Raw genomic sequence first — 25,697 nt, forward strand, 5'->3', positions numbered from 1 at the left:
ATTCCATAAACACCTATCACCACTTTTTCTAAAATATTTATCCAAATTACTGGTCACCTGGTGTGCAACCTTCAAAAATGAATAACTTGCAATGCAAGTGGAAACATGTCTACTTATAAGCAAGTACCACTGAGTTCAGTGAGGCTTATCCTCTGGTAAATAGGTACAGACAGGATTGCAGCAGAAGTCTGCAATCATGGAGATAAGCTTCATTGATCTCAATAAGGCTTGTCTAAGAATGGACATGTATAAGAATGCACTATGGACTTTATTTTTTAGCCACCTGAAGCTAACAGCAGCTTAGGGGTAGGCATTGAGGTAGTCACCAAACATTTGACCTATAGCTCCTATCAGCCCTCAGCCAGCATAAGCAGTTATAAGGGATTGTGGATGTTGTAGTGCAAAACTTGAGAATACTCAGTTATCAACCCCCTAAGTGAACTAAGTAGCCTCAATACACTGCTTTTTCTTTACACTTTGGTTAAAATGATGCATACACAAATATCTAAATAACAGAAGATGTTTTTTATGTGAAGAAACTCCAGTCATGAACATGAAATAATACAAGAGGGACATGTTGAAACATCTGTCTACCAATTACAAAATTATTTTTAGCATTTAAATTAGATGCTATTGACACTTGGAAATGTAATGTTTTGCAGCTGAATGACCCATTAGATCCTGGTTCTGGTCAGGCCTCATCCACATGTTTAGTGTCCAATTAGACTAGCAGGACTGTCAAGGTGGAACCAAGGCTTTTTTCTGCCTCAGGCAGAGAATCAAATAGTGCTATCTTCCTGAAGTCAAGATGTAGAAAATGTAAGGTCAGACACGTTATTTTGGCACCCGGGGCTGGTTTGGTTGAGAAATTTAAAAAGGCAAGCCTATACTTAGCAAGCAAGGGTGATCAAATCAATTGAGAGAAAAGGAGAAAAGAAGAGAGTAGCTTGTGTGTTCCCTAGTACTGTTTGTGCCCCCATAGAGTAACTGGTTTTCTACTTTTAGTCTGGGTTGAAAGGAAACATCCAGGGCATACATGATGTACTTTTGATCTCATTGATCAGCTGAAAGCAGTTCTTGTCAAACCCATAACTGGATGTATATAAAACAAAAATTGTTTTTCAAGAGAAAGAGGAACACTCTTTGTCTTTGCTTTGGCATTTCACTGTGGAACTTTCTCTTTGTATTTTTGCCTTTGAAAGGACATGCTAGCTAAAGTTTTTCTCTGAACATCATGAAAGTGGATGAATGACTGGTATCTTAAGAAACACTGTCTGTTGCATCTCATGTTGATTGTCCACAATTTGATTTGAACAATAAAGTTGGGTGAAACTACTTAGCCATGAAATCTAATTATAGCTCTGTCTTCCTAGAAGAGGCATATGGATTGAGCTTGCCCTTTGCTCATTTTTATTTATAGAAACATAATTAGTAATGTTTTTGCAAATGGCAAAAGTGATGGAAACTGAGACATAGTGTACAGATTAATGTCTGGAAAAAGAGAATGACCTTATGTTTTGTTCTCTGCATCTAGCAATATGCTACTGGGGTCCTGATATAATTTGTTTGCTGTAGAACTAATTTTTCATCATCTCAAAGTTTAATTACCACTGATGTTCAAATAAGACAGTGGTATGATTTTATTTTCTAAAATATCCCTTGGCTTATTGAAGCTGAAATGTTATCTTGGCTGGAAAAGAGTGTTCTGCAATATATAAAAATCAGATGACTTGGCTGTTGGCACTCTATCCCAATTTAAATGAAAAGAGAACCAAAAACATCTTTATCAAAAGAGTGATAATAAACAGATGATATGAATTCATCTTTTGTCTAATGACATTTTAATTCCATTACTTGAACATTTTATATTTTTTCATAGTAACGTCATGAAATCTAAAATATTATGTTGGAAAGTTGTCAACATATGTCACAATTCAGCTGTAGGAACTGTCAAATTTAGCCAGGAGTATTGTGTCAAAGGGTTAAGTTGAGAAGGGAGTCCAGGATTTGGAACTGGGAGTCAAAACTGAAATTTTACATTTGGGAGCTGAACAACCAGTGAACAAACCATGAGCCACCTGTAGTAGCCATTCAATTATCTAGGAATTTCAGTATCCTACAGCTCAGTCATGACATATGTTGAGAGTTTTCTTACATGGCATCTTAGATTTCATAACATTACCATGAAAAAATATATATAAAAGGTAGTAGAATTCAAATGACATTAGGTGAAAGATTTCACTGCTCAGGTGGTGTACCTTATCAGGTAGTAGTACTAAGCTGATTCTTGATTTTTGATTTTAACTTCTTAGTTTTTGACAATGTAATAAAGCAAAGAATCAGAATACACTGTATTTCTATCACCTCATCTTCCTACTTTAGTGGTAGCAATGTATTTAAAGTACAGTTGGTATCCGTGGTGGATCCATTCTGAACCCCTCTGTGGGTACCAAAATCTGCAGATGCTCTGTGGATACCAAAATCTGCAGATGGCTATGTGGCCACACCACCATTGGGAACAACAGAACTTCAGTGGTGGCACGTGCACGTGGCCAGGACACCATTAGGGACAGCTCCTGTTATCCCCAGTGGTGGCATGTGCACACGACTGAACTGCCATTAGCGACAATGGGACTCATTATCCTGAATGGCAGTGCAGCCATGTGCATGCACCACCACAGGGACAAAGAGGGCTGTCTCTAATGGTGGTGCAGCCATGTGCATGCACCTTCTTTGGGGACTATGCAGGCATATAGTCTACAGTTGGTTGAATCCACAGATAGCAAGTCCGTGGATATGGAGGGTGAACTGTAATGTTAAAATGTCAATACCTAGCTGTTTTCTTGCTTAGGTGTTCTTGCAGTTGCATTTTTAATAATATATTCCTTTTTTGTTGTTGTTGCATAGCATAACACAGCTGGCGTAAATTGTGAGCGATGTGCAAATGGTTACTATCGTCCTTACGGTGTTCCAGTGACAGCACCACATGGATGTATACGTATGCGATTTTCATCTTAACTTTTAAATGATGAAAGTATTGCCTTCTGTGCCCAAAGAGGCACAGGAAGAATTGGCAAGATTAATTTTAATATATTTTAGAATATGGGATTAACATTTCTCTTGCATTTAGCACCATTGAATCTAAAGTAGAGTACATCCCCTGTGTCTGTAGGACTGGTACTGGTCCCAAAAATATGTTCTCTCTAGGTATTGTCTAGGTCCTCCAATGCAATTCTGTGGTATGCTTCTAGTGGAAGTTGAGCACAGAGTTACAGTGGAGGACCTAAAAATGTCTAGAGAGGTGTTCTCTCTAGGAATCTCTAGGATGGGTTCTCCAGCACAACTGTATGGTCAACTTCATCCTGAGGTCATTAATTTCAATCTAGTTCACTGTTATCTGCGATTTTACATTTCCATGGTAAGTCAGAGACCATATCTCCTGCAAATACAGGGGTTGTATTGTAGTATAAAACAACTTTGGCAAGAATAGTTTTTTTCCAGAACTTGGAGCTGTTACTTTTGGGGATTACAACTCCTATAACCTTCCAGCTAGCATGACTGGTGGTCATGTTGGCTGGGGGATTCAAGATGTTTATATGTGAAAGAAGTAACACTTGTAGAGTCTTTTATTTCATCAGTTTATTATTATAATTGTGATGGGAAGTGCCACACTTGTTAAATGTTTTTCTATCACAGAGATTTTAAAAAATACTAAAGCACCTTGTTGTTGTCTCTGTGCAGTGGAATGTTTTAGATAGATTTTGTCCATCCAGAAAGCTTAATTATAACCACAAAGGTATAGAGATGGCTGCTTCTGTTCTGTCTATGCTAATTTATTTATTTAATTGGTCTAAGAAAAATCAAGCAAAGGCTCTTGCACTATCTGCAACTGCCCCTAGACAGAGATGGAAACATTAGCCATGCTTTTGTAATGTCAGGTCTAATGACTTGACTACTGCAATTTGCTGTGGGTGAACTGGCCTCTGAAGAACCCTTTAGAAACTTTTAGTTGACTCAGAATACTGCAGCTGTATTTTTGGCTGTGATTTCTTGAATGGGATGTATCAGTCTGGTTCTTAACAACTGAACTGATTGCCATTCCATATCTGAGAACTATTTGAAAGGCTAGTGTGATTATTCTGAAACATCTGCATGCCACAGGAACTGGGTAAAGGAAGGATTGTACGGTATATGTTCATGTGATACTGCCCATATATAGCAATCACCTTTAGGGGTTATTTTCTGAATATTCCTGCCTTTGGTAAATTAGATAGGCAGTGATCAGAAAATATTTTTGCAAAATCCCAGACCATGAAATGCTTTCACCATGGTGGTGAATTGGTGAGATATCTCAAATCACTTTGGCAGCAGGTGCAGGCCTTCTTATGTATTCAGATATTTTAAAATACTTGTCTTAAACAGTGTTGCAATATTTTTTGTTTTTGACTTATTTTCCTGTGTCCTAAGTCAGTAATCAAGTTGTAACCTGAGTAGTGAAACATAAATACTTCAATAAATTCATAAAGATACTAAAGATACCATGATGTATGAGATGGCGAAATTGCAACTTGAAATACCAGACAAGTGGCCACTTCCTTCCCTGTGAGCTTAAGAAGTAAAAGCATATATACATGTGAAAAATATCCTCTCCAAACTGCCTAAGCTTCTTTCAGTAGGAGAGCATCACATTGTTGTATGAAGTAATATTACAATTCTAGATTTAAGTGATATCTAAGAAGTTGTACAATTGGAATTCCTATAATTGTAATGTTAGCCTTCAGTAATTAAATAAATTCAGCTGAAGAAAGCTTTTATAATGATGTTGTTTCATGCAGGCTGCAACTGCATTTCAGAACATTCTGATGGCTGTGAGGAAGGATCTGGTAGATGTTATTGTAAACGTAATTATCAGGGCAGAAGCTGTGATGTGTGTGCTGATGGACATCATAATTTTCCTTTCTGCTACTGTGAGTATCACTATATCAACACATCTCTGCCTTTTTGCCATTTGTTATACTAAACATCGCTCAGCATCCAGTTGTTCCAATCACTGAAGTATCAGTAAGTCATCAATAAATAAATATTATGCTATTAAGTAAAAGTATAAAACAGATATTGTGATCTTTGCCATACAATCAAGATAGAAGTAACAGTCATTTATTGAACCCTGAGGTAAAGAAGATATCTATAATAAAAATCTATGGTTCTCTTTCTATGATTAGTTGTTTTCAGGGGTTGAGGGCAAACAACTGCAAGTTCTATTTTTGAACATACAGTACTTGCTTTGTGGATGCGTTCCCTCATCTCTCCTTTTCTGGTTGATGTTAACAATACTGTAAAATGTTTCAGGCCCCCCTTTCCCCTCGATTAATGCAATTCAGGTTAAGTATTAGAAAGTCACCATGACTCATGGTATATGAATGTCCTGTCCATTTACATTTTTATATCTTGACTCTTAAATTGTAACCTGTTCTGTTGAACTATGAACCACCTTAAATGTCACGAGAGAAAGGCAGTATATAAATGTACTAAATGTGTGTGTTATTTTCTCAATGGCTGTGTCTTCTTTCTCCCACATAAAAGGGATTCCTGTGCATCCAATTACTACTCCAAGTCCAAAAGAAGACCCATCAGCTGGTCATATAACTGGCAAGTTTTGTTCTTTGAGATTTTACCATTTGAATGGCCCAGTATCAGTGTGTGCGTGTCCACGCACGCACACATACATATGCACATCTGTACAGGCATACACAAACACCTGCAAAGGAAGTGGACCTTTGCTTGTCAAGAGCTCATCCATCACAAGGTGTTCTGGATATGTGAAGACTTGTCTGTTTCTTAACACTGAAAAATCTTTCCCTTCCTTGACCTCAGTTTCTGCACCTGGAAATGAGTATGCAACTGCTTTAGTAATGCAGTGCTCAGGTTTTAGGACAGTTCTTGAACAATTAGTACTGTAATTGTCTATGAAGCACTATCCTTCATTCCTCCCTGCCTTGCTTTTTTTATATATGCGGGTTTCCTTTGCATATGATGTGACTCTGAAGTGCTCTTATTTCTTTCTAAATTAGGAGATGGCTGCAAACCAGGATTTTTTGGACCACATTGTCAGCGTAAGTTGTATAAGTGCACCAAAAGATGCCAAAGTCAAATGCTGCACAATTTTTTCTCCATTCAAAATGTGTTCAAAATTCAAGACTATTAATATTTAATTTAATTTCCTTTAAATTTGTGCTCTCTAGTTTGTCAGTGCCATGGCTCAGGAGTGTTGAATGTTGGCGACTGTGATCAGAAGTCAGGGCAGTGCCAATGCTATACTGGGTTTCAGGGGACTGCATGTGACAGTTGTGCAGTGGGATATTTCCATTATCCTTTCTGTCAGAGTAAGTCTCAGTTGTTCTATTTGTTTTTTATATTGTATTTAAATATTTTTGGGGTAGCTGTCTTGGGATCTTTTAAGTGGAAAGGTAGAATATAAATAAAGAAATAGTCATTTACATATTATATAGGTAATTGATAAAGTCACATCATTTAGAGATTTCAGCAATCCAACAGAATTCCTAGAGGCTCCCATATAGAGAATAGACAATCAGATTTGCATGTTTACATCCTGTTAAGAAAATCATGAACTAAGTTATTTTGAGAATTAAGTTTTATTCTAATATGAAATTCTGCAATCTTTTGATACCTGATGCAGGGTTAGTGACCTGTTTGTCTTGGTGTGCCTAAAAAGAAAGAGAAGAGCAAGGGAGCATATGAGGGAAGCAAATGTTAAGTTTCAACATGTCCTTCATAAGAGCAGACTGAATTTAAAAACCTGGACTATAATCAATTACAAATTTCTCTGTGCTATTAGCCATCTGTATAGGTGTGCATGTGTTTACCTGAGGGGAGGAACAATTTTCAAATTCTGCTCTGGGCCACATGACTTCCAAACAAAAATAAATTCTTCTGCACCTTCCACTGAATGTATTGCCATGCATCACACAGTTGCCTTACAAACATGAAGAGCATAGGGCAGAATTTATTGCCTTAACCAAAGAGCAGCATTTGCATGTCACACAAATACAGGCATAGCAATGTCTCAGAAACTAACGGGGCCTCATCCTTTACCTGAGACTGTAAACTCTAAATCTTGTTTCAGTGTATTAACTTCTCAGTGGCTTTTCAAGACAAATATTGAGTGCAGGGATAGGCAACATTTGGCCCCTTAAAAATGTTTTGCCCTATAAACTCCATTCAGTCTCACCAAGCATGAGCTTTGATAAGGTTAGTGCTAGGCTTTCAGACCACATTGACCAGATTTCCTCAAGGACACAAATAAATTGACCTTAACTGTAAGCAGTAATTCAAATGATAGACTAGCAAAAATGTCAAAAAGAAAATTGTGGGAAATTTTCACTATGGTTCTGGAATGATTTAGCTAGGAGTGCACTTAAAAGTGTTGTTTTTTCAATGAACAATGGCTCTCTAAAGTGTTCTGTTTTTCTTGGCAGAATGTGAATGTAATTTAGCTGGCACTGTCCCAGAAGTTTGTGACTTCCAAGGGAGATGCCTTTGTCGTTCTGAAGTAGATGACATTCATTGTAACAGCTGCCGCCCTGGATATCATTCTTTCCCCTTCTGTCAAGGTAAAACTATTTTAGAAAGTGTTAATTTCTCCAATGGGAATTCAGACTTGTAAATAAATCTTATAACACCTTCTTTTAGGGTTGCTAATTGTAAATGGTGAAATAGATAAGGCTCTCCATCTTGTTGTGAAATGGTATGTTAACAGGAAAAGGGAAGGATGCAAAATGTCTCTAGGGTGAGCTGTTGCACCTTGGGAATTGGGAAGGGAGCTAATTCTCAGCACCTGTCTTTCATTCAGATGTAAGGAACTACCTTACACCAAATCAGACAATACGTAGTCCTTTTCATATCATCAGGAGTAAGTCCCATTGAGTGTAATATGGTTCACTTCTGAGTAGACAAATATAAGATTACACAGCTGGTAAGGTGCTGGTCACCTTCACTGGCAACAGATAAAGTTTTCCCTAACTTATTACATGAAATCTTATTTAAATGTTTTGGGCATGTTGGGTGTGGAAGAATTTTCTATAGTTCTGTTGTCATGGACTGATCATTACCTTGTGGGATTTAGACTTACTGGAACTTGGAGCTTCTGCAGGGATGGGGGAAGCTCTAAGATGATCTGACCCAGGAGATTTATGGATCCAGATGAATTCCTGATGGCTCTTGGGGAGTTTCCTGTTGTCTTGACAGGTGATCCTGGATGATCTCTGGAATTGAGAAATGGCCAGGGCAGTGGACACCATTGCCCCTAAACATCTTCTTACAGGAAGTGGAGGCCCCTGAGGAGGTGGTGATGATGAAATGAATGGGACAGAGACTAGAATGATGATGGCGGAAGACTTGGAGTGAATCTGAAGAGGAACTAGAGTTCATTGGCTTGGGTCCAGAATACTTAAGAGATCGCCTACTTCCATACTGTCCGTCTCGCACTCTAAGGTCCTCGGGGAAGAATCTACTTCAGCCAATAAAATCTAGGCTAAGTTCAGTCACCCAGAGGGCCTTTTCTATCGCAGCTCCGAAACTATGGAATGACCTGCCGAAGGAGATCCGTGACATTTCTACTCTTACAGCCTTTAAGAAGGCTCTTAAGACGGATCTCTTCCGGCAGGCCTTCCCTACCTAGTTCTACTCCCCATTTACTGTGACTTATGTCACTCTGTCCACCAATTCTTCTCTTAAATTTAATGAGAAGAATTAAATTAAAATTAATTAAAATAAAATCCTTGCCTCAAGAAGAAGAGCCCTCCCTCCATGACAACATCATCAGACCTGAGAGGGAGTGAAAAAGAGAGGCCCAACTTCCATCAGGCCTAACTGTGAATGTACTCACTTTGCTCTCTTTAATTTTATTGTATTTTATTTATTTATTATATTTTATTTTCTTTATTTTTACTGTTGTAACCCGCCTGGATTCCTTGTGATTGGGCGGGCTATAAATAAATTATTATTATTATATTATTATTATTGGAAGGCCTATGCTGTGGTGATGGTGGCAAAAAAAGAAATTACATTTCTCAGCCCCCCTTGCATCTGCATAGTGTCATCCAGAGGAGCTGACTTGAGTGATCAGGGGCATTCCCACAAGATGAAAACAAAGACCACTTGACAGCTCACTGTGATGAATTTGCAAAACACTTTGCAGACATAATTGCTTGGATTGACTCTGACTTGGATGCCATAGTTGAGATATGACCAGTGATTGTAATCTTGGTACTTCTTTGTCCTGTATTATTGGATTTGTTTCAATTTGTGCAATTTGAGGAAGTGGACATGATCTTTGGAAAAGTGAGGCTACAGTGTATATACTGGATCCTTGCCCTTCCTGGTTTCTGAAAACTGGTAGAGGGGGATTGTCCAAGTGGGTAAAGGGAGTGGTGAATGCCTCAGTGCAGCAAGGGAAGTTTACAACCTGCCTAAAGTAGGCTGTGGTGAGGCTGTTACTGAAAAAGGATTCCCTGGATCCCACCATTCTCAAAAACTATTGACCAGTCTCTAATGTGGCATTCTTGGGCAAGATTCTGGAGCATGTGGTGGCCTCCTGACTCCAGGGCTTTCTGGATGCAGTGGATTTTTAGGTCCACCATAGGCAACATGATGGAAACAGCATGGATCACCTTGGTGGTTGACCTACCCAGGGAACTGGACATGGGGAGTGCGTCTCTGTTGGTTCTACTGGACCTCTCAGCAGCCTGACCATGCTGTCCTTCTGGCCGACTCTGGGATGCGACTTGGGGTGGTTTCAGTCTTTTTTGTGAACTCAGAAGGTGGTGATGGAGGGCTCCTGCTCGATGCTCTTGCTATTGGTCTGTGGGGTCCCTCAGGGTTCTGGTTTATACCCCATGCTTTTTAACATCCACCTAAAAACACTGGGGGAGACCATCCAGTGTTTTGGGGTGCAGTGTCACCAGTATGCTGATGACAGCAAACTCTATCTCTCTTTCCTGTGTGATTCCAAGGAAACTGACTTGATACTAAACCAATGTCTATTGTCAGTAATGGACTGGATGAAAGCAAACAAATTGAAACTTAATCGAGGCAAGACAGAGGTGCTTCTGGTCAGTTGAAAGGTAGGTCAAGAAATAAGGACTCCACCTGTGCTGTATGAGGTTACACAAATCTCAGGCTCCAGCTTGGATGTTCCCCTGGACTCAACTCTGAGCCTGTGTGCCTAGGTTTCACAAATGGCCAGGAGTGCATTTGCACAGCTAAAACTAGTGTCAGTTGTGCCCATTCCTTCAGATATGAGATCTGGTTACAGTGACATATGCCTTGATTACATACACTAACGTAATGCGCTCTGTGTAGGGCTGCCTTTGGAAACTGTTTGGAAACTTGAGTGAGTCCAAAAGGCCGCAGTCAGTATGCTGACCAGGGCCAGTTATAGAGAGCATATAACTACCTTGTTAAAACAGCTTCACTGGCTACTGGTTTATTTCCAGGCACAATTCAAAGTGTTGATGATTTATAAAGCCATATACAAAATTCTAATATCTACAGGGAAAGGTTTTCTTTTGGTCCTGCCACCATCATAGGCTCATTTGGTGAGGACACAAGAAAGAACCTTCTCAGTGGATGCTCCCACTCTCTGGAGATGAGGCTGGCCCTCTCCCAGCTTTCCTTTTGCCAGAAGGCAAAGGCCATTTTGCTTAAGCAGGCTTTTAGTGAGTAAATAGGGAAGCTTCTTATTGGAATGTTTTATTTATCTTTTAGAACTTTTGTATATCTTTTAAATGATTTTTAGATTGTTTTATGTGGTGATTTTAATTGTTTGATTAAAAACATTTATTGTGAAAGTTGTTTAACTGACTCTCTCTGGTAGTCACCTTGGGTCTCACTCTGGGAGAAAGCCAGTATACAAATGAAAAACAAAAAACAAAATAATAAATAAATAATAAAATAAATGCTGGGGGTTGGATCTTTGACTACAAATGTTGGACTGCAGTGTTTTCCCATACAGGTGGGCAACTTAACAACTTTCAAGCCAAGTGTTGGCCTTTGAGACCTTTTCTGTGGTTCTTCATGCCCACCTTCTTCCCCTGAAGTGCCACAGAATTCTTCCCGCCCACACTTCAGCTAATACTCAACAAATTAGGCAGCACTTAGGTGACTGCTGTTTCTCCTGTCCTTCAGCCTTCTTCTCCTTTCTTTTCCTCCTCTTACCCATCCTCCACTTCTTACAGCTCTGCACTATTTGGTGCAAGCCCCCTAGGTATGGTGGCCAAAGTGTCTCCTACAAGAGGGCTCTTGTAATCTGCTTTCTAGCCTGGCAACTAATTCTGCTGGTGAAGTTTGGTAATGTGTCAAAATAATGTCACCTGACTTTGTAAGGATTATTATTATCACATGCCAGTAAACAAGATAGTGAGAGCTGGTCACTAAAAAAAAGAAGAAGAAGAAGAAAGATAAATTGCATTATGCTTATATGGGTATATAATGTTTGTTTATTATTTAATGGTACATTGGGACATATTGCAAACTTTAAAAGGTCCCCTTATTGCAAAATGCTGGATTAAGTCTACAGCAAAAGAGGTTGAACTAGAAACTTCTTGGATCTGGAGAAGACTCATATGCTTTAATGAAAAACATAAAGCATTTTTCAGTTTGTGTATAAGAACATTTATAAGGAACTGAATTGGAGAAAATGCATCCCAAGCTGCCTTGGTTTAAATTTTGGGGTTTAAAAATTGTCATGAAGCCTAGTTGGTGAGAATCGTGGAAAAATGAAATGCATCCAAAGAAAAGAAATATAATATGAAAACTACTTGAAATGGAAAGGAAACTTCATACTATAAATATATAGTTCCGTATATCAATGTGGAGTTGGCTGGGGCACATAAAAGAAGTGCATAACTATTATTTTGCTGAGCATGTTTTTATTATTGATTTCAGTGGAGCTTTATGCATTTTTCAAAATGCTCAGTAAACAGAAACATACAAACACACATATATACATATTTCACTTGGATGATGCTTGAACTTGTTTTTGTATATGTAATACAATTGTTCTTCCTCATTCACGGGTTTATCATTCACAGATTTGATTATTCATGAGTTTGTCCAGATGGGGTGGGAAGAAGGGTGAAAGCAAACTAGACAGAGAGAAAGAGGGCTCTTTCCATCCACAGGCACCCTGGCCACAGAAGAAAAAGGGAGAGAGGACAGACAGGTAGGCAAAGAAAGAGACAGAGAGGGAGCAGAGGGGCAAATGAAGAGAGGCAGGGAAGACTATTAGGCATGGAAAAAGAAGCAGCAAAGGAAGAGGTGGGGATAAACAAGTGAACTGCCCAGGACCATGGCACCACTTTTCATCTCTTGCACTTCTCAAGAGAGTGCTGTTGAGGAAGGGAGTGCTATGGATATTTGCAGTTTTTCCATTTTTGTAGGGGTGCTGCTCACCTAGCCCCTGCGATTGTGCAGGGCTAGGTGTATATGTCTTTTGGATATATAATATATGAAAAATGGAACATCCTTTAGCTCTATGCAGTTTACATTTCCTCACTGTTTCATCAGTAATCCACACAAGGACAGAGAGACCTTGAATGCAGACCTCAAGATCCAGCCTTAGCAACACCGTGCAAAATCCCCATATTTGTTTTACTAAAGGCTCCTAAGTCCCATCCTTAAATTTTATCCCCTTCAGGACCCACTCATTAAACCTAGCCTTCTACTTCCATAGATTTCTGCTTCCAGTCTCCCTTTCTACCTTCCCATCTACCCATCACATAGGAGCTAATATACAGAATCCAGGCAATTAAGGGAGCAACTAGAAACAAAGAAATAAATGGAAGCACAGTTAGCCAAAGTGGTTTTCTTTTGTTTGGAAGAAGAGAATGGTAGAAAATTATGCTCTGTTTAATCATTCACATATAAGTCCAGTTCAAGTCACTGATGTTTGCATTTGCATAATCATAGAATCATACATATGAGAAATGACTTGCGGGCACATAGCAACAACAACAACAAAAATGTATCCCATATAGAGAAAGTGTAGTGCATCTCAAAATTCCTTTGGAAAAAAACATTAAGAGTCCTGCATAGAGAGAGTACATTCAGAGTCATTCTGGATATAATAAATTCATTATGATTATAGATAATCCTGCATATGTATTCCAGTATTCTTAGCTTTTGATTATATATATTCTAAAATTATGTACATTAGATTGTATTTGGATTTCAGCATTTGTAATCATGCCAGAATCTTTTATGCTTCCCCACATCCCTGTGACTTAAGGACAACCAGAGTAGTGGAGAAAGATGAGTTTTTGTCATGCAGATAGTTACTCAGTGCTAGACATCATGCTGATAGGACATCATCGAATAGTACTTTTGTAAGCGTTAATTTCTCACCACGTCTATTGAGGCTTAGTGCTTTTTGGATTTACCAAAATTCTCAATGAATTCCAATAATAATGACCCAGAAAATCTGTCCCTCAGTTCTGCTCAAGATGAATCTGGCAAATATGTCCAAGATTCCATCTTAAAGCCAAATTCAACTATTATAGTGAGTTTGAAACAGGAAAAAATTATAAATATTAGTTTGCAGTGTAACTGAAGAGTTAGCAACAGTGTTCAGTAAAAGATAGCACTTCATCCACTTTGTATTCTCAGTTATTTGGGCATATTCAGATATTAGTTCAAAATTGGGCTGGCTACTTTAGTTGTGTGATGTGCCCTAGGAAGAGGTGTAGCTTTTAAAAGAATAGTGAACTAACAACCATATTTTAGCATCTTTTGGGGCAGGGTTTTTTGATATTTAGTTTGTTTGTTTGTTTTACTATAAGCAGCCATTCATCTGTCATTTTGCTTTTGTTCAATTTATAATGATTAGAATTTTTAAATGTGTATAGAATTTTAAATGTATACAGGCTATTCTTGTAATAAACAACATTGCAAAACTTGGGACCTATTGATCAATAGGCTCCTTGAGCTATTCAATTCTTACAGGTGGATATTAGCATAACAGTACCATCAGCACTTTCCTAAATAACATTTTGTTGGCTTAGAATAAGTTGTTTTTTTAAAAGTTTCTGCTTGGACCTAAGCCATATCAGTGCTGCAGATTTATAGACAGGAAAGTATAGGAAGTTTCTTTGTTTGCCGTTTATTAACAACCATTTGAATTTTTCATTTTATGCTCGTAGGAAATAATTAAATTAAATTTTTTTCTAAGGTCTAAACAGTTACGTAGCAGGAAGAGTATTATTCCTTCATGGTAAATTTACACTAAAAGCAACATCTTGCCTCAGAAGAGTTAGGATGTTATTTTCTTTCTTGGAGTTTTGCTAAGGGAGATGCATGAAAAATGACAATTTAACAAAAGGTTACATAAATAGTGTGATCCTTTCTGATTCTTCCTACACAGAGTGCAACTGTGATGCAGCTGGATCTGTGGACAACACCTGTGGCCCTCAGGGTCATTGTCTTTGCCATATAAATTATGCTGGTCCTAAATGCAGGCAGTGTGCTCCTGGATATTATAGCTATCCCACTTGCTTGTGTAAGTAAGTTTTTCTTTTACTTATTTCTCAGCTGCTAAACTTACTAGATGCCCCCTTTTTAAAAAAAGCAGTCCTTAACTTATGGCTTGGCAGTTCCTGTTTTTAGCATTTAAATGCAAACTGTGGCTCTCACAGCTCCATATATGGATTCATACCATTCTTTGTCAAAATCCCAGTTAGACATTGCTTCCTTGCAGAAAACAGCACTCCTGCTGTGTGTGATTCTACTGACATTCTGTTTCTCAAGTTTATATATGCTAATAAACTGTCATTAACATTACACAATATCATGACTGATGGCCTTTAGTAGCAAAAAAGCATAGTTGATTTATGACCCATAGAAATGGTGGCGTACATCCCATAGACACAGGATGTCCGAAGCTCAATATACACAGCTAAATGAATTATATTCAACAAGATCAGGAAAAGATGCCTGAGACTTTGGAGAGCATTTGTAAATATGTTATTGGTATGATGGACCGGTGGTTTGGCTTAAATATTTTCAGTGCCCAGCAATTTTTGTTGGATGTTATGCAACACATGTTTGGATATCTGCAGGTGCAATTTTGCTTTTTGGTGGCTTCAAATCATGGTAGTCTAAAATGTCTTAAAGTTAGTGATGTGACAATCAGAGGTCTTGCAGCACTGAAGGAATTCTTGTTTCTGTCTATAGTGTATAGTTTGATCCTAAGTGTCCTCTAGATACTACTGAGTTGAATGTACAGTAATAAATTTTCAGTATGTCAGCCATTTCTCCCCTTCCCGTTCAGTTCCAGCTCTCAAAGACTAAGCCCTAGTGTAGAAGCACATTAAGAAAGGAATAACAGAGCTCTCCTTCCTTTTTCTGCTGTAGGTTAAAGTCCTCAGCCAGATTGCCTTCATAGCTGGGAGCTACAAGGCAATAAATAGATCTCAGTCCTAAGCCCTAAATCACATATTTGTCTTTTTTTTCCAAAACAGGGAAGCAAGGGCTGTTACTTGCTTGAGCATGTCTACAAAGCATGCATAGAATGATGTTGAAGAAATGTTAATTCAGTGACTTCTAACTGTGGGTGCCCAGATTTGGATTACAGTGGGCATTGCCCTCTCTGCCTTCTGCATTTTGGCCAGCAGGACAGTGGGGGCTGTAGTCCAAAAACATCTAGGGACAACTTGAAGCTTGGTGGATAACAAAACATCTGTTGTGTAAATACTGCCATTTCTAAAATTAACACCTTTGTTCAGCTTGTAGGTGCTCACCCCATGGCTCCTACCAAGGCTCATGCAATCCAACCACAGGGCAATGTGAGTGTCAACCTGGCATAACAGGCCAACAATGTGACAGATGCCTCTCAGCAGAGCTGCACTTTCCTCATTGCCAAGGTAATATTTGCAAGAACATTTCTAATTTTGGCAAGTTATAGAGGCAGTAAGCCAATGATATGGACCTCCATGGGCTGTGAAGATTATGAAAAGTTTAGCTCCCAACATAGTTGAATAGTTTTTTAAGTTGTCATCACTAACAATCAGATGCTTAAATTTGAAATCAGCAAATACTTTGGGTGGTGATGGGCAAGTAACAGGTTTGCTGATGTCCACTTGAGCAGAGGGAGAATTAAGTAGTAAGTTTCCCAAAGAGAGAAGGAGGCAGTTCTGGGGTTATTCTTGTTTGAAGCCCTGAGGAAATGTTCAATAGTTACAAGTGCTCTTTAAAAATAGGCCAAAATAATTTTGAAAAACCTGCTAAACACAATTAAACCACTGGCTTTAGGGACCAAATGCCATACAAAACAGTGTAGTGTTGGCTTCCTGCTTGAAACTGATAAGGGGGAAGAGCCAGGCTGACTTCTCTTGGGAAAGAGTTCCACTTCTGAAATGCCACTGTTGAGGAAGTCCTGTTGAGAAAGCCATATTGGCCAGTGCCACAAGATTGGATTCTGTTTTCCTGACTTTCCAGAAGAGGAACACTGAGGCCTTGTCTGCACTGGTCAGGATACTCCAGGGGCAGCCTGGAGTATCCTGGCCCCAATCTACACCCATTATCTTGGCCTCCAATCCTGCACCATGGTTGCTGTCTGTATGGGCATCCCTCTGAGCCACCTGGCACATCCACTGCTGCTATGGGTCACTCCGAGGTCAGAATGAAATGGATCAGCGATGATTACATGATTGGACACCTCATTCTGATCTCAGAACAAGCAGCTCGTAGTAGCAGTGGACACACTGGGTGACCCAGCGGGACACCCTTGCAGACAGCTACAGTGATGCAAGAATGAAGAGACTAGATGGAGCAATGGAAGATCTGGAGCAACAGGTATATTTTTTATACTCTTTTAAGGCTGGTACAGCCCAGTTCTGGTGCAGAATGTACCAGGCATTATCTAGGCTGCTCACACTAGAACCAGGGTTTGGGATGTGTAAGTGGTGGGAGAGGGAAATAGACTTGAGTGTGACTGCATAAGAATCTTTATACAAGGTTGAATATATTGTTTTGTGAAATTATTTCCGGTTCCCTTCTCTGACTGTCATCCATGGGGCATAGTAGAACTTGGAAAAGTTACATTTTTGAATTACAGTTTCCAGAATTCCACCTCCCAACCATCCGGGCCAGTAGTAATCCAAACAAAGTACTTGTAATATTTCTGTGCTCTTGCACAGACAACCAGTAATTTATTTACATGCTTCCAGACTAAATCCTATGGCTTTGAGCACAAAAGATGCACAGTTTGTTTTAATAAATACGTACTGATCATAAGAAGAGACTTGATGGGCAGATTAGGTCAAATGTCTAGCATTCTCTTTCCTCCCAGTTACTGACAAATTGTTTCAGATAATCTGACCAGTTGAGTCCTGCAGGTAACAGCTCTTCTTCACTGTTCTTTCCCCATAAAATTAATCAGGAGTTTCCAATTAGCCATCAATACTACCACCATCAACCAATTCATCCAACATGGATGGAACTGGTTTTGATTTGAAGCGTGAATAGTACAGGTGCAAATTCTCTCTCTCTCTCTCTCTCTCTCTCTCTCTCTCTCTCTCTCTGCTTTCCTGTGGCCATAAAGCTTTCTTAGGAGTTTATCACACGTGAAATTGGAACTCCAATCCAAACCCATTCCGAAGGAAAAGGGAAGCAGAGTCAATTCGAATCCAAGGCATTTCACGTGATGAATTATCTCACCTGAAGAGCAAAATTGTGGTCATTCCTGAGGCAAAGCGGAGCATACCATGCTGATTCACCAATTCGAATTGGCACCCTTGTGCATGCTCAGTGGGGCTTGAACACATCATTAAACTTTGCACTTCCAGGGTGAAGAAGGGGGCCATTTCCTGGTTCCAGTTTCAAGAATTGCGAGCTCGCCGTGAATGATGGGGCTTCACTTTCCTCTTCCCTTCTATTTTAGTCTATTTATTATTTTATTTTTTGCTCTATTTACTCTACTTCACATTTAACAATGCCTACAACTCCGGCCATGTGTGGTCTCGGAGTATACATACAGCCATATCCGATATTTCCTCGGTGTCAGCCTTCCTCATCCTCCCTGCTTCCTCCGAATGTGTCATCCATGTCAGCCTTCCCTACATGCCCCCTGCTTCTCTGAATATGTCCTCGTGTCCGTACTTCCCTACATGCCCCCTGCTTACTCAATATGTCCTTTGTGTCAGCCTTCCCTACATGCCCCCTGCTTACTCCGAATGGTAATCCGTGTCAGCCTTCCCTACATCCCTCACAGCCACATCCAAATGTTCCTCCGTTCTTGAAGGAGTACTGGAAGCAAATGGAGCAAAACTGCAGGCCGCATCCTGGGAAATGTGGCACCTTGGGTTGTGTGGGGGGGGGGGGGGTTAGGGTTTGCCATAAGCCAGGACCTCCAAAACCGGGACAAATGTAGGACATATGTAGTACAAACATCTTCAAATGTAGGACACGATTTTTCTAAAAATGGAGGACACGCGAAAAATTGATGATTTTTTAAAAATGTTAATCTAAATGCATGTTTCTAAGGCATGATCAAAATGGAGGACATTTTGGCATTTTCCTAGACAAAAAATTAAATCAGGCCAGGGGTATATATATTTAAAAATAAAAATAATGAAAAAATAAATAAAATCAAGACGGGGGTGTATATATTTAAAATAAAAATAAGGGAAAAAAGCAATAATAAAAAATTAATAAAATAAAAAACATGACATAATAAAAATTAATAAAATAAACCAGAAATAAAAAAATTATAAAATATAAACCAAGAATAATAACAAAATTAATAAAAATAAAAACAAGAAATAAAAATCCATAAAATCAAAAACAAATAATAAAAAATTAATACAAATAAAATAGTTTTTATATTTTTAAAAAATAATTTAAAAACCAAAAAAAAGCAAGGCAGACCTAATGGCCACTGACTCAGCTTTTCTCCTCCTCCTCCTCTGCCCTATTTCTGCCTTCAAGGAACCCTTCCTCTGGCTCCTTCCTCCTCCTCCTGTCCCCCTCCTTCTGCTCCCCTCCTCCCCTTCTTTTTATCAGATTGGCGCTGGCACGTGCGTGCCAAAAACAAGCAGGCAAGCACGCACACGGGTGAGAAGCAGGGCGCGCGCGCGCAGCGGAGGGAAGTGGGGCAGGCGCGCGCGCGCCGCTGGCCCTTGCTGAGGCTGGGCAGTGCGCACGAGGAGCCTGTCTCCTTTGGCCAGCTGGCCATTGGCCGGCTGGCCCAAAGCAGGGGACGAGCTCCTGCTTTGAGAGCCATGAGAGGTGTGGGCGAGGAAAGCCCTGACTTGGCGCAGGAGGCGTGGTGGCTGGTGGCGGTGGCGCGACTGCTGCTGAGGAGGAGGAGGAAGGAGCAGAGCTGGAGGAGGAGCTGTGGTTGGCGCTGCCATGGTCCCCCACCGCTCAGAAGAGCAGGAGGAGGTGGTGTGGCGCCGTGGCCGGCCGCTTGCAGAGCGGCAATGGGCCCAGGAGCGTGGCCCAAAACCGGGCCAAGGCATGGGCTGAGGGCCAACCGTCCGGACCGGGAGGGGCCCCGAAAGTGGGTTTTCCGGCAGCCACGGGTTATTGGCATCCCTGGGGGGGTATCGAACCGAAGCAAAGTTGCATTCCACACAAGGACTAATTCAAAGTGTTTCTTATTGACCCTGTTGAATTTGTGAATTCGCTAGTTCACCGAATTCACCTACATCAGGAGTGACCCTGGATTGACTTTGGATCGGATTTGGAACAACTCCCCATGGAAAGCAATCGTGTGTGATAATCTATCACATTAAAATATGAATTCACTTGGTTGGGCCCGGAGTGGCTTTGGATTGGAGTTGCAAAAACTGTCGTGCGATATCGTCCTTAGTGGTCACAGTCCAGTCAGTGAAAGCCAGGGTTCCCCAGTAGATGGAGTTCTATATAAATTCAGTGGAAGACCTGGGACAGGTTTCTATATGTCAAATGGGAATAGTAGTGACTGAGTGGATGCCATGAGTCCAACACTCTATTGCAATGCACATTAGAAGTACTGTGAGTACTAAATTAGCTTTGAAAGATAATTCAGAGTGCAGTAACTGAAATACTTTCTTCAAAAGCATTAGATAAACTGTTGAAGATAGATTTTTGGAAATAAAACTATGCTGCTGTTTTTTAATCATCAAAAGGAACCAGCCATGAGTGTGACCCAGCTGGAACCATGGATTCATATTCTGTAAGTATTACAGGGGATTTGTCCTGACATAGACCCTGTCTGCACAGGCCAAATACAACAGCCTCCCTCCATTCCCTCAACAGTGAGACCAGACGCAACCCAAAGTCCGGTTCTGGTGTAAGCAGACTGAACAACAGCCAGCCCATTTCGCACCAGAAATGGGGTTTTCCCCTCTTATCACTGTGACCATCACTGAGCATCTCATTCTGACCTCAAAAGTGAGCAAGCCACAGCAGCAGTGGGTGCACAAGGTGGCTCAGTGGGGTTGCCCGTGTCTGCTTCTCCTACAGGTGACTTGTTTCTTGTGGATTCAGAGCCCTCATTCTGAAACTCGGTGGCTGTTGGAATGTATCCTGCTGAACTGCCCGGCACATCTCCCACTGCCACCAGTGGCTTGTTCTGAGGTCAGAACAAGATTCCCAGCCATGGGAGCATCTCTGGGCACCTTGTTCTGACCTCAGAGCAAAGTGAACTATGGGAGCAGCAGACATACTGGTCAGCTCAGCAAGACATATGTGCAGTAAGTCACCCGGCTTCAGAAGAGAACGTTTAGCGACAGAGGAGAGTTGGGGCCACTCCGGGTCCAGGATAATCCTCTTTACTCCAGTTCAGACAGGGCCATAGTGGACTTAATATCCAAGGTTATCCAAACAAGAAACCAATATCAGGCAGCATGGCAGCATTTAGCCATTCTAATAGACAACTTGGTGCTGGCAATGTTTAGTCTAGACTAGAATAAATTATTTAGGGAGACATGGTGACTGTTTTCAAATATGTGAATGGCTGTCATGCATAAAATGAAGCATCAGATTATTCTCTGTTCCTCCACTGAGCAAGTCTAGAATGAGGAAAACTGAAGGAAAGCAGATTTTGGCTAAACATTAGGATAAATTTCCTAATGATGCAACTTGTTTGACCAGGGAACATTCTGCCTCAGGAACTGAGAGGCTGCCCTTTGCTGGAATTGTGCAAGCATAGCATGGACAGTCATTTGTTGGCTTACTGTAGGTCTAGTTGTTCTAAAGTGGTGTAGAACCAAGTGATCTCCAGCCCTTTTATTACTATGATTCTGTATTGGTGACAGGAGTTCCACTGGTGTTCCTTTCAGTCATACATAAGGTTTCCTGACATTTACATGGTTGAAATGTTTCCCCTAAGTCTTCAGTACTGGCAGAAAGCGCTTTAAACTTAAATATGTTGGAATTTTTGTTGGAATTTATCCCTCTTATCACTGTGACCATCACCGAGCATCTCATTCTGACCTCTGAAGTGAGCAACCCTTTTGATTAGTGACTAATCCTCTTTTGCAGACCCTCCCACCCTGAGACCTGCCATTAGCAACAAAACAATATACATGCAAATCACTCCTGCCTTTCCAGGTCACACAATATATATACCCAAGTCCTTTTCAGGCAAACATTCTCTGAAGATGCCAGCCACAGATGCTGGTGAAACATCAGGAAGAAACTCTTCCAGAACATGGTCACATAGCCCGAAAAACCCACAAAAAACTATGGAAACATTGTTTGTCCACCCTGCTTTTCTCAGCCTCTGTTCTTCAGTATTGACCGACAACACTAGCTTGTTAAAGCCCCTTAGTTTCTTTTAATAGAATACAAATAATTGTCTTTGTCTATTAGGGCCATTGTTGGTGTCTGAACAATGTGGAAGGTACAACATGTAGTATCTGCAAACCTCTTTACTGGAACTTGGCCAGAGAAAACCCTGATGGATGTATAGGTAAGGCTACTTTGATATACTTCATGCATTCAAAATTAAGCTAGTGATTTATTTATTTATGCATGCATGCATGCTTAGCTACTTTCAGGTTCAGGCCGGGTCAAAGACTTTATTGCTACTTGTGGCAAAGAGTAAGATAATAACCCCTACCTCTACCCCTCCCCCCCAATCCACATACAGAAGTCTCCTGGCAGATGAATTAATTTTACTCAGTTTTGTTGTCCACTGCACATAAGAGTGGCAAGTAACTTTAAGGGGTGTGGACTGGTGATATGGCACTCACAGCTTCCAAATAGGTAGAATCTCTTTTCTTGTAATTTGAATCAATCACTTCATATTCTGATCTCTGGATCAGCAGAGAACAAGCTTGGTCCATCTTCTACAGGAGGTCTCTAAAAGATTTGAAGATGACTGTCATACCACCTCCCAGTTTTCTTTTCTCCAAGTTAAACATACCCAGCTCCCTGAGCCATTCCTCACAGGTCTTGCTTTCCTGATCTTTGTTCATCTTGATTTCCCTTCTCTGGATGCATCCCAGCTTGTCAGTAGCCTTCTTGAACAATGGTGTCCAGAAACAAACACAGTATTCCTGGTAAGGTCTCATTGAAGCCAAAGAGAGCGATTTTATCATTTCCATTGATCTGGACTCTCTACACCTGTTGATGTAAGCTAGAATTGCATTAGATTTTTCGGCTGCCCTGTTACACAGTAGCTAACAATTCATGATTCTTTCATTTAAGGCACTGGTTTCTGTTTATAACACAGATGATTAATGCTGCTTATCCAAATGCTGTCCTGTAGTATCTAAATTTATACAAAAATAGTGTAGTTATGGAATGTGAAACTCAGTTATAGAGTTTATACACTTGTATTTAGCCACTTCACTTTCCAGGACAAATAAAAACTTTGTGGTGAATGTATTAACAGGAAAATTGTGCAGAGAGAAAGAGTTAGACATCCTGCCCTCAGTGGCATCACTGAGGTGGGGTGCGGACTACACTGGGTGACACCCAGAAGAGGGGTGACACCTAGTTGGGCCCTCTTCCCTCTTTAGAGCAGGAGGGGAGTGCATGTGCCCTTGTGGCTCCTCCCAGGGTAGAAAGCCCAGGAATGGTGCAGTGGAGGGGCATGGTCATATCCTTCTCAGTGGCATCACCATAATTAGTGATGTTACTGCCTGCCTTACATCCCTGGGTCAGGACATCAGGACAATATTAAAGTACTGATACACAGACAAATTCAACTTAGCATCTGGTCTGATTCAGAGGGCTGCCTTTTGCTTGGAGAATTCTGTTGGAAGTTTTCTAAACTTTCCTTGTTTATGAACACTTTAATATTTTACTGAGCTATAAAAGACAAGTGGATAGACTTCAGATTTATAGGATCTACTTTGTTTTTGTTTTTTAAAGCAGAATCCTGAACTCTACCAGCAGGAGGAGATAGTAGAAAACGCATACCTTTAAGAAAAGTGTATGAATGTAGCCTGTTTTTAAAGGATGTTTTGGGTCTATCTTGTTTCTATATTGTCATTATCACTTCGGGATCCAATCTGTAAGAGAAAATTATGAAAAAATTGCTTATATAGGATGTAACAACTGAAACTATGTGTAAAATATTCAGCAGTGTGTGACATCTTTTTTGAGAAGTGTAGAATGCTAGATGTGTGGGAAGTCATCCTACAACAATCTTTCACTGTAAAAAAGGCTCACTTCATTTCTACAGTTAAATGTGTCTACCAGTCTAACCAAAGTGAGAGGAATTTGTACTGAATGTACATAGGGCCCTTTCACAGTACACAGTTATAGTGCTATGATTCCACTTTAACTGCCAATGGTATGTCCTCTGGAATGCTGGTGTTTGGTGTTCAATGAGGCACTAGAGCTCTCTGGCTAAGAATTTAACCCTCCCTACACTATAAATCCCAGGATTTCATAGGATGTTGCCACAACAGTTAAATTGGAATGGTGGTTGGCCCTGATTCCAGTTCCCAATCTCACCATGTGTAGATGTTCTAAGGCAGAATCTTGTATGAACAGGTGTTGGGTTTTATTTTATTTTATTTTCTGTGTTATAAGATAGAATCCAGAGAGTTCCTTTAGGCACACTCAGAGTTTAGCCTTCAGCCAGCAGTAAATATAGTATATAAGGATTCTCAGAAGATTACTTTTGGATGGATTTGCTTGCTTTTGCAGAGTGTCAGTGCAATGCATTTGGAACACTGAGTGGAGTCAAAGAGTGTCAGAAGGTAAAGGATTATATTACAAATAATTTCTTTATGTACTGTATTGTGTTAATTTCTGGTTGACTATAACTGTCAGTCAGCTAATACCCCATATAGACTTTATCACAATGGTTTATAGGATGAAAAATGTTTGGATTTCAAGGGGCTCTTTCAGACTATGCACTTTTACTTTAACAGGCATGATTACATCCTATGGTTTCCTGGCATTTGCAGTTTAGGGAGGGGTATTAAGAATTCTCAGCCAGAAAACTCTAGTGCCTCACCGAACTACAAATCCTAACCTTGCTCTTCTTTGGTTGAACATGACTTTCAGTGCTGATTTTGATCTTTCAATTGCTTTGTCTGATTTTACAGTATGTCTGAGTTCACACTCTGGCATGCTGCCTACAGCCTTCTTTCTTTTTCCTACTGAGAGATGACTTCACACTTGCCACTTCATTATACTGTAGAATGTAGTGCTGATGGCTTCTTTCTCATAATCCAGTCATGTTTTTCTCTCTGACTACAACCCAGTGGCTATCTAATGTCAAGATACTCATTTTGTGCCTGTTTAAAAACATATTATTTTAGACCGTTGTTAAAGTTCATTATTTTGAAATAAGAATTATATAAAGGAAAAAGTTAAAAGATTTCTGAATTCTGCTCCTGTCCTTCCTTTACAGGTCAATGGTGAATGCTATTGCAAACCTAATGTTTGTGGAGATTCTTGTGATACTTGTGAAGATGGTTATTATGGTTTAGAGGCCAAGAACTACTTTGGATGTCAAGGTACATTATAATTTATTTATAGCAGCTGATGGATAGGACAAGAGATATCAAAAAAGATAGCCTTCAGATCACATTGTGCACAAACATTTTAGAGTCCTTGTTTCAGATATAATATAAATGCAAGCTTTCTCTTTAAAACCTGTTAGGTTACAGTGGAGTGCCAAGTTTTCAAGATTAAAACATCTGCTTTTTTTCAAAAGCCTCAACAAGCTTTGGTGATGGGGTGGTAGTAGAAGGGCAAAACAGTACAGAACAGCCTGGCAAAATTGGGCTTCTTATTCTCTGGCCACAATCATAAACTCATCTAAGCATGCTTAGAACTTCTATAAACACTTCCATCAGGTAAAAATACATAAGAAAACATTTATGTTTCAAATGCATAAATGGGGTATATTTAGAAAAAATATTCAAAATGTTATGTTTTTACTCATCTCATAGATCAATCCAGAATAATAATGCAGTCCTCCAAAATGTCACCCACTTCCATTTATTTGTTTTGATTTCCTGCAGAAGTGGAGTTGGGAGGCAGGACAAATCATGGTCCTTTCTGGAATCTTTTTCCTAAAGCAAATACTTTATATGAGGCAGCCTTACAAGGCACTTACAGAGGGTAGCAGGAATTTAATACAAGGGATTGCTGTAGCAAGACTCTGCTTCCCTCATTGTGTTTATGCTGCTGTTTGAAGAGAAACTGCCAGAGTCCTTGGTGCAATGCCA

The 25,697-nt window shown here is 40.0% G+C and overlaps 1 protein-coding gene across 1 annotated transcript in view; it reads left to right on the forward strand.

Moving 5' to 3' along the window:
- The window catches only part of LOC121917435 (laminin subunit alpha-3-like), a 177,831-nt gene that overhangs the window by 41,638 nt on the left and 110,496 nt on the right, over positions 1–25,697 (forward strand). Inside the window, exons 9-20 of the mRNA XM_042443401.1 lie at positions 2,908–2,998; positions 4,836–4,967; positions 5,584–5,649; positions 6,072–6,113; positions 6,243–6,383; positions 7,497–7,631; positions 14,438–14,572; positions 15,798–15,935; positions 20,184–20,230; positions 21,871–21,970; positions 24,163–24,215; positions 24,875–24,980. Of these exons, the coding sequence (XP_042299335.1) occupies positions 2,908–2,998; positions 4,836–4,967; positions 5,584–5,649; positions 6,072–6,113; positions 6,243–6,383; positions 7,497–7,631; positions 14,438–14,572; positions 15,798–15,935; positions 20,184–20,230; positions 21,871–21,970; positions 24,163–24,215; positions 24,875–24,980 (1,186 nt within the window). The remainder of the gene's footprint in view (positions 1–2,907; positions 2,999–4,835; positions 4,968–5,583; positions 5,650–6,071; positions 6,114–6,242; positions 6,384–7,496; positions 7,632–14,437; positions 14,573–15,797; positions 15,936–20,183; positions 20,231–21,870; positions 21,971–24,162; positions 24,216–24,874; positions 24,981–25,697) is intronic.

Source organism: Sceloporus undulatus, unplaced genomic scaffold (assembly GCF_019175285.1).
Source record: "Sceloporus undulatus isolate JIND9_A2432 ecotype Alabama unplaced genomic scaffold, SceUnd_v1.1 scaffold_18, whole genome shotgun sequence".
NCBI classification, from domain to species: Eukaryota; Metazoa; Chordata; class Lepidosauria; order Squamata; family Phrynosomatidae; genus Sceloporus; species Sceloporus undulatus.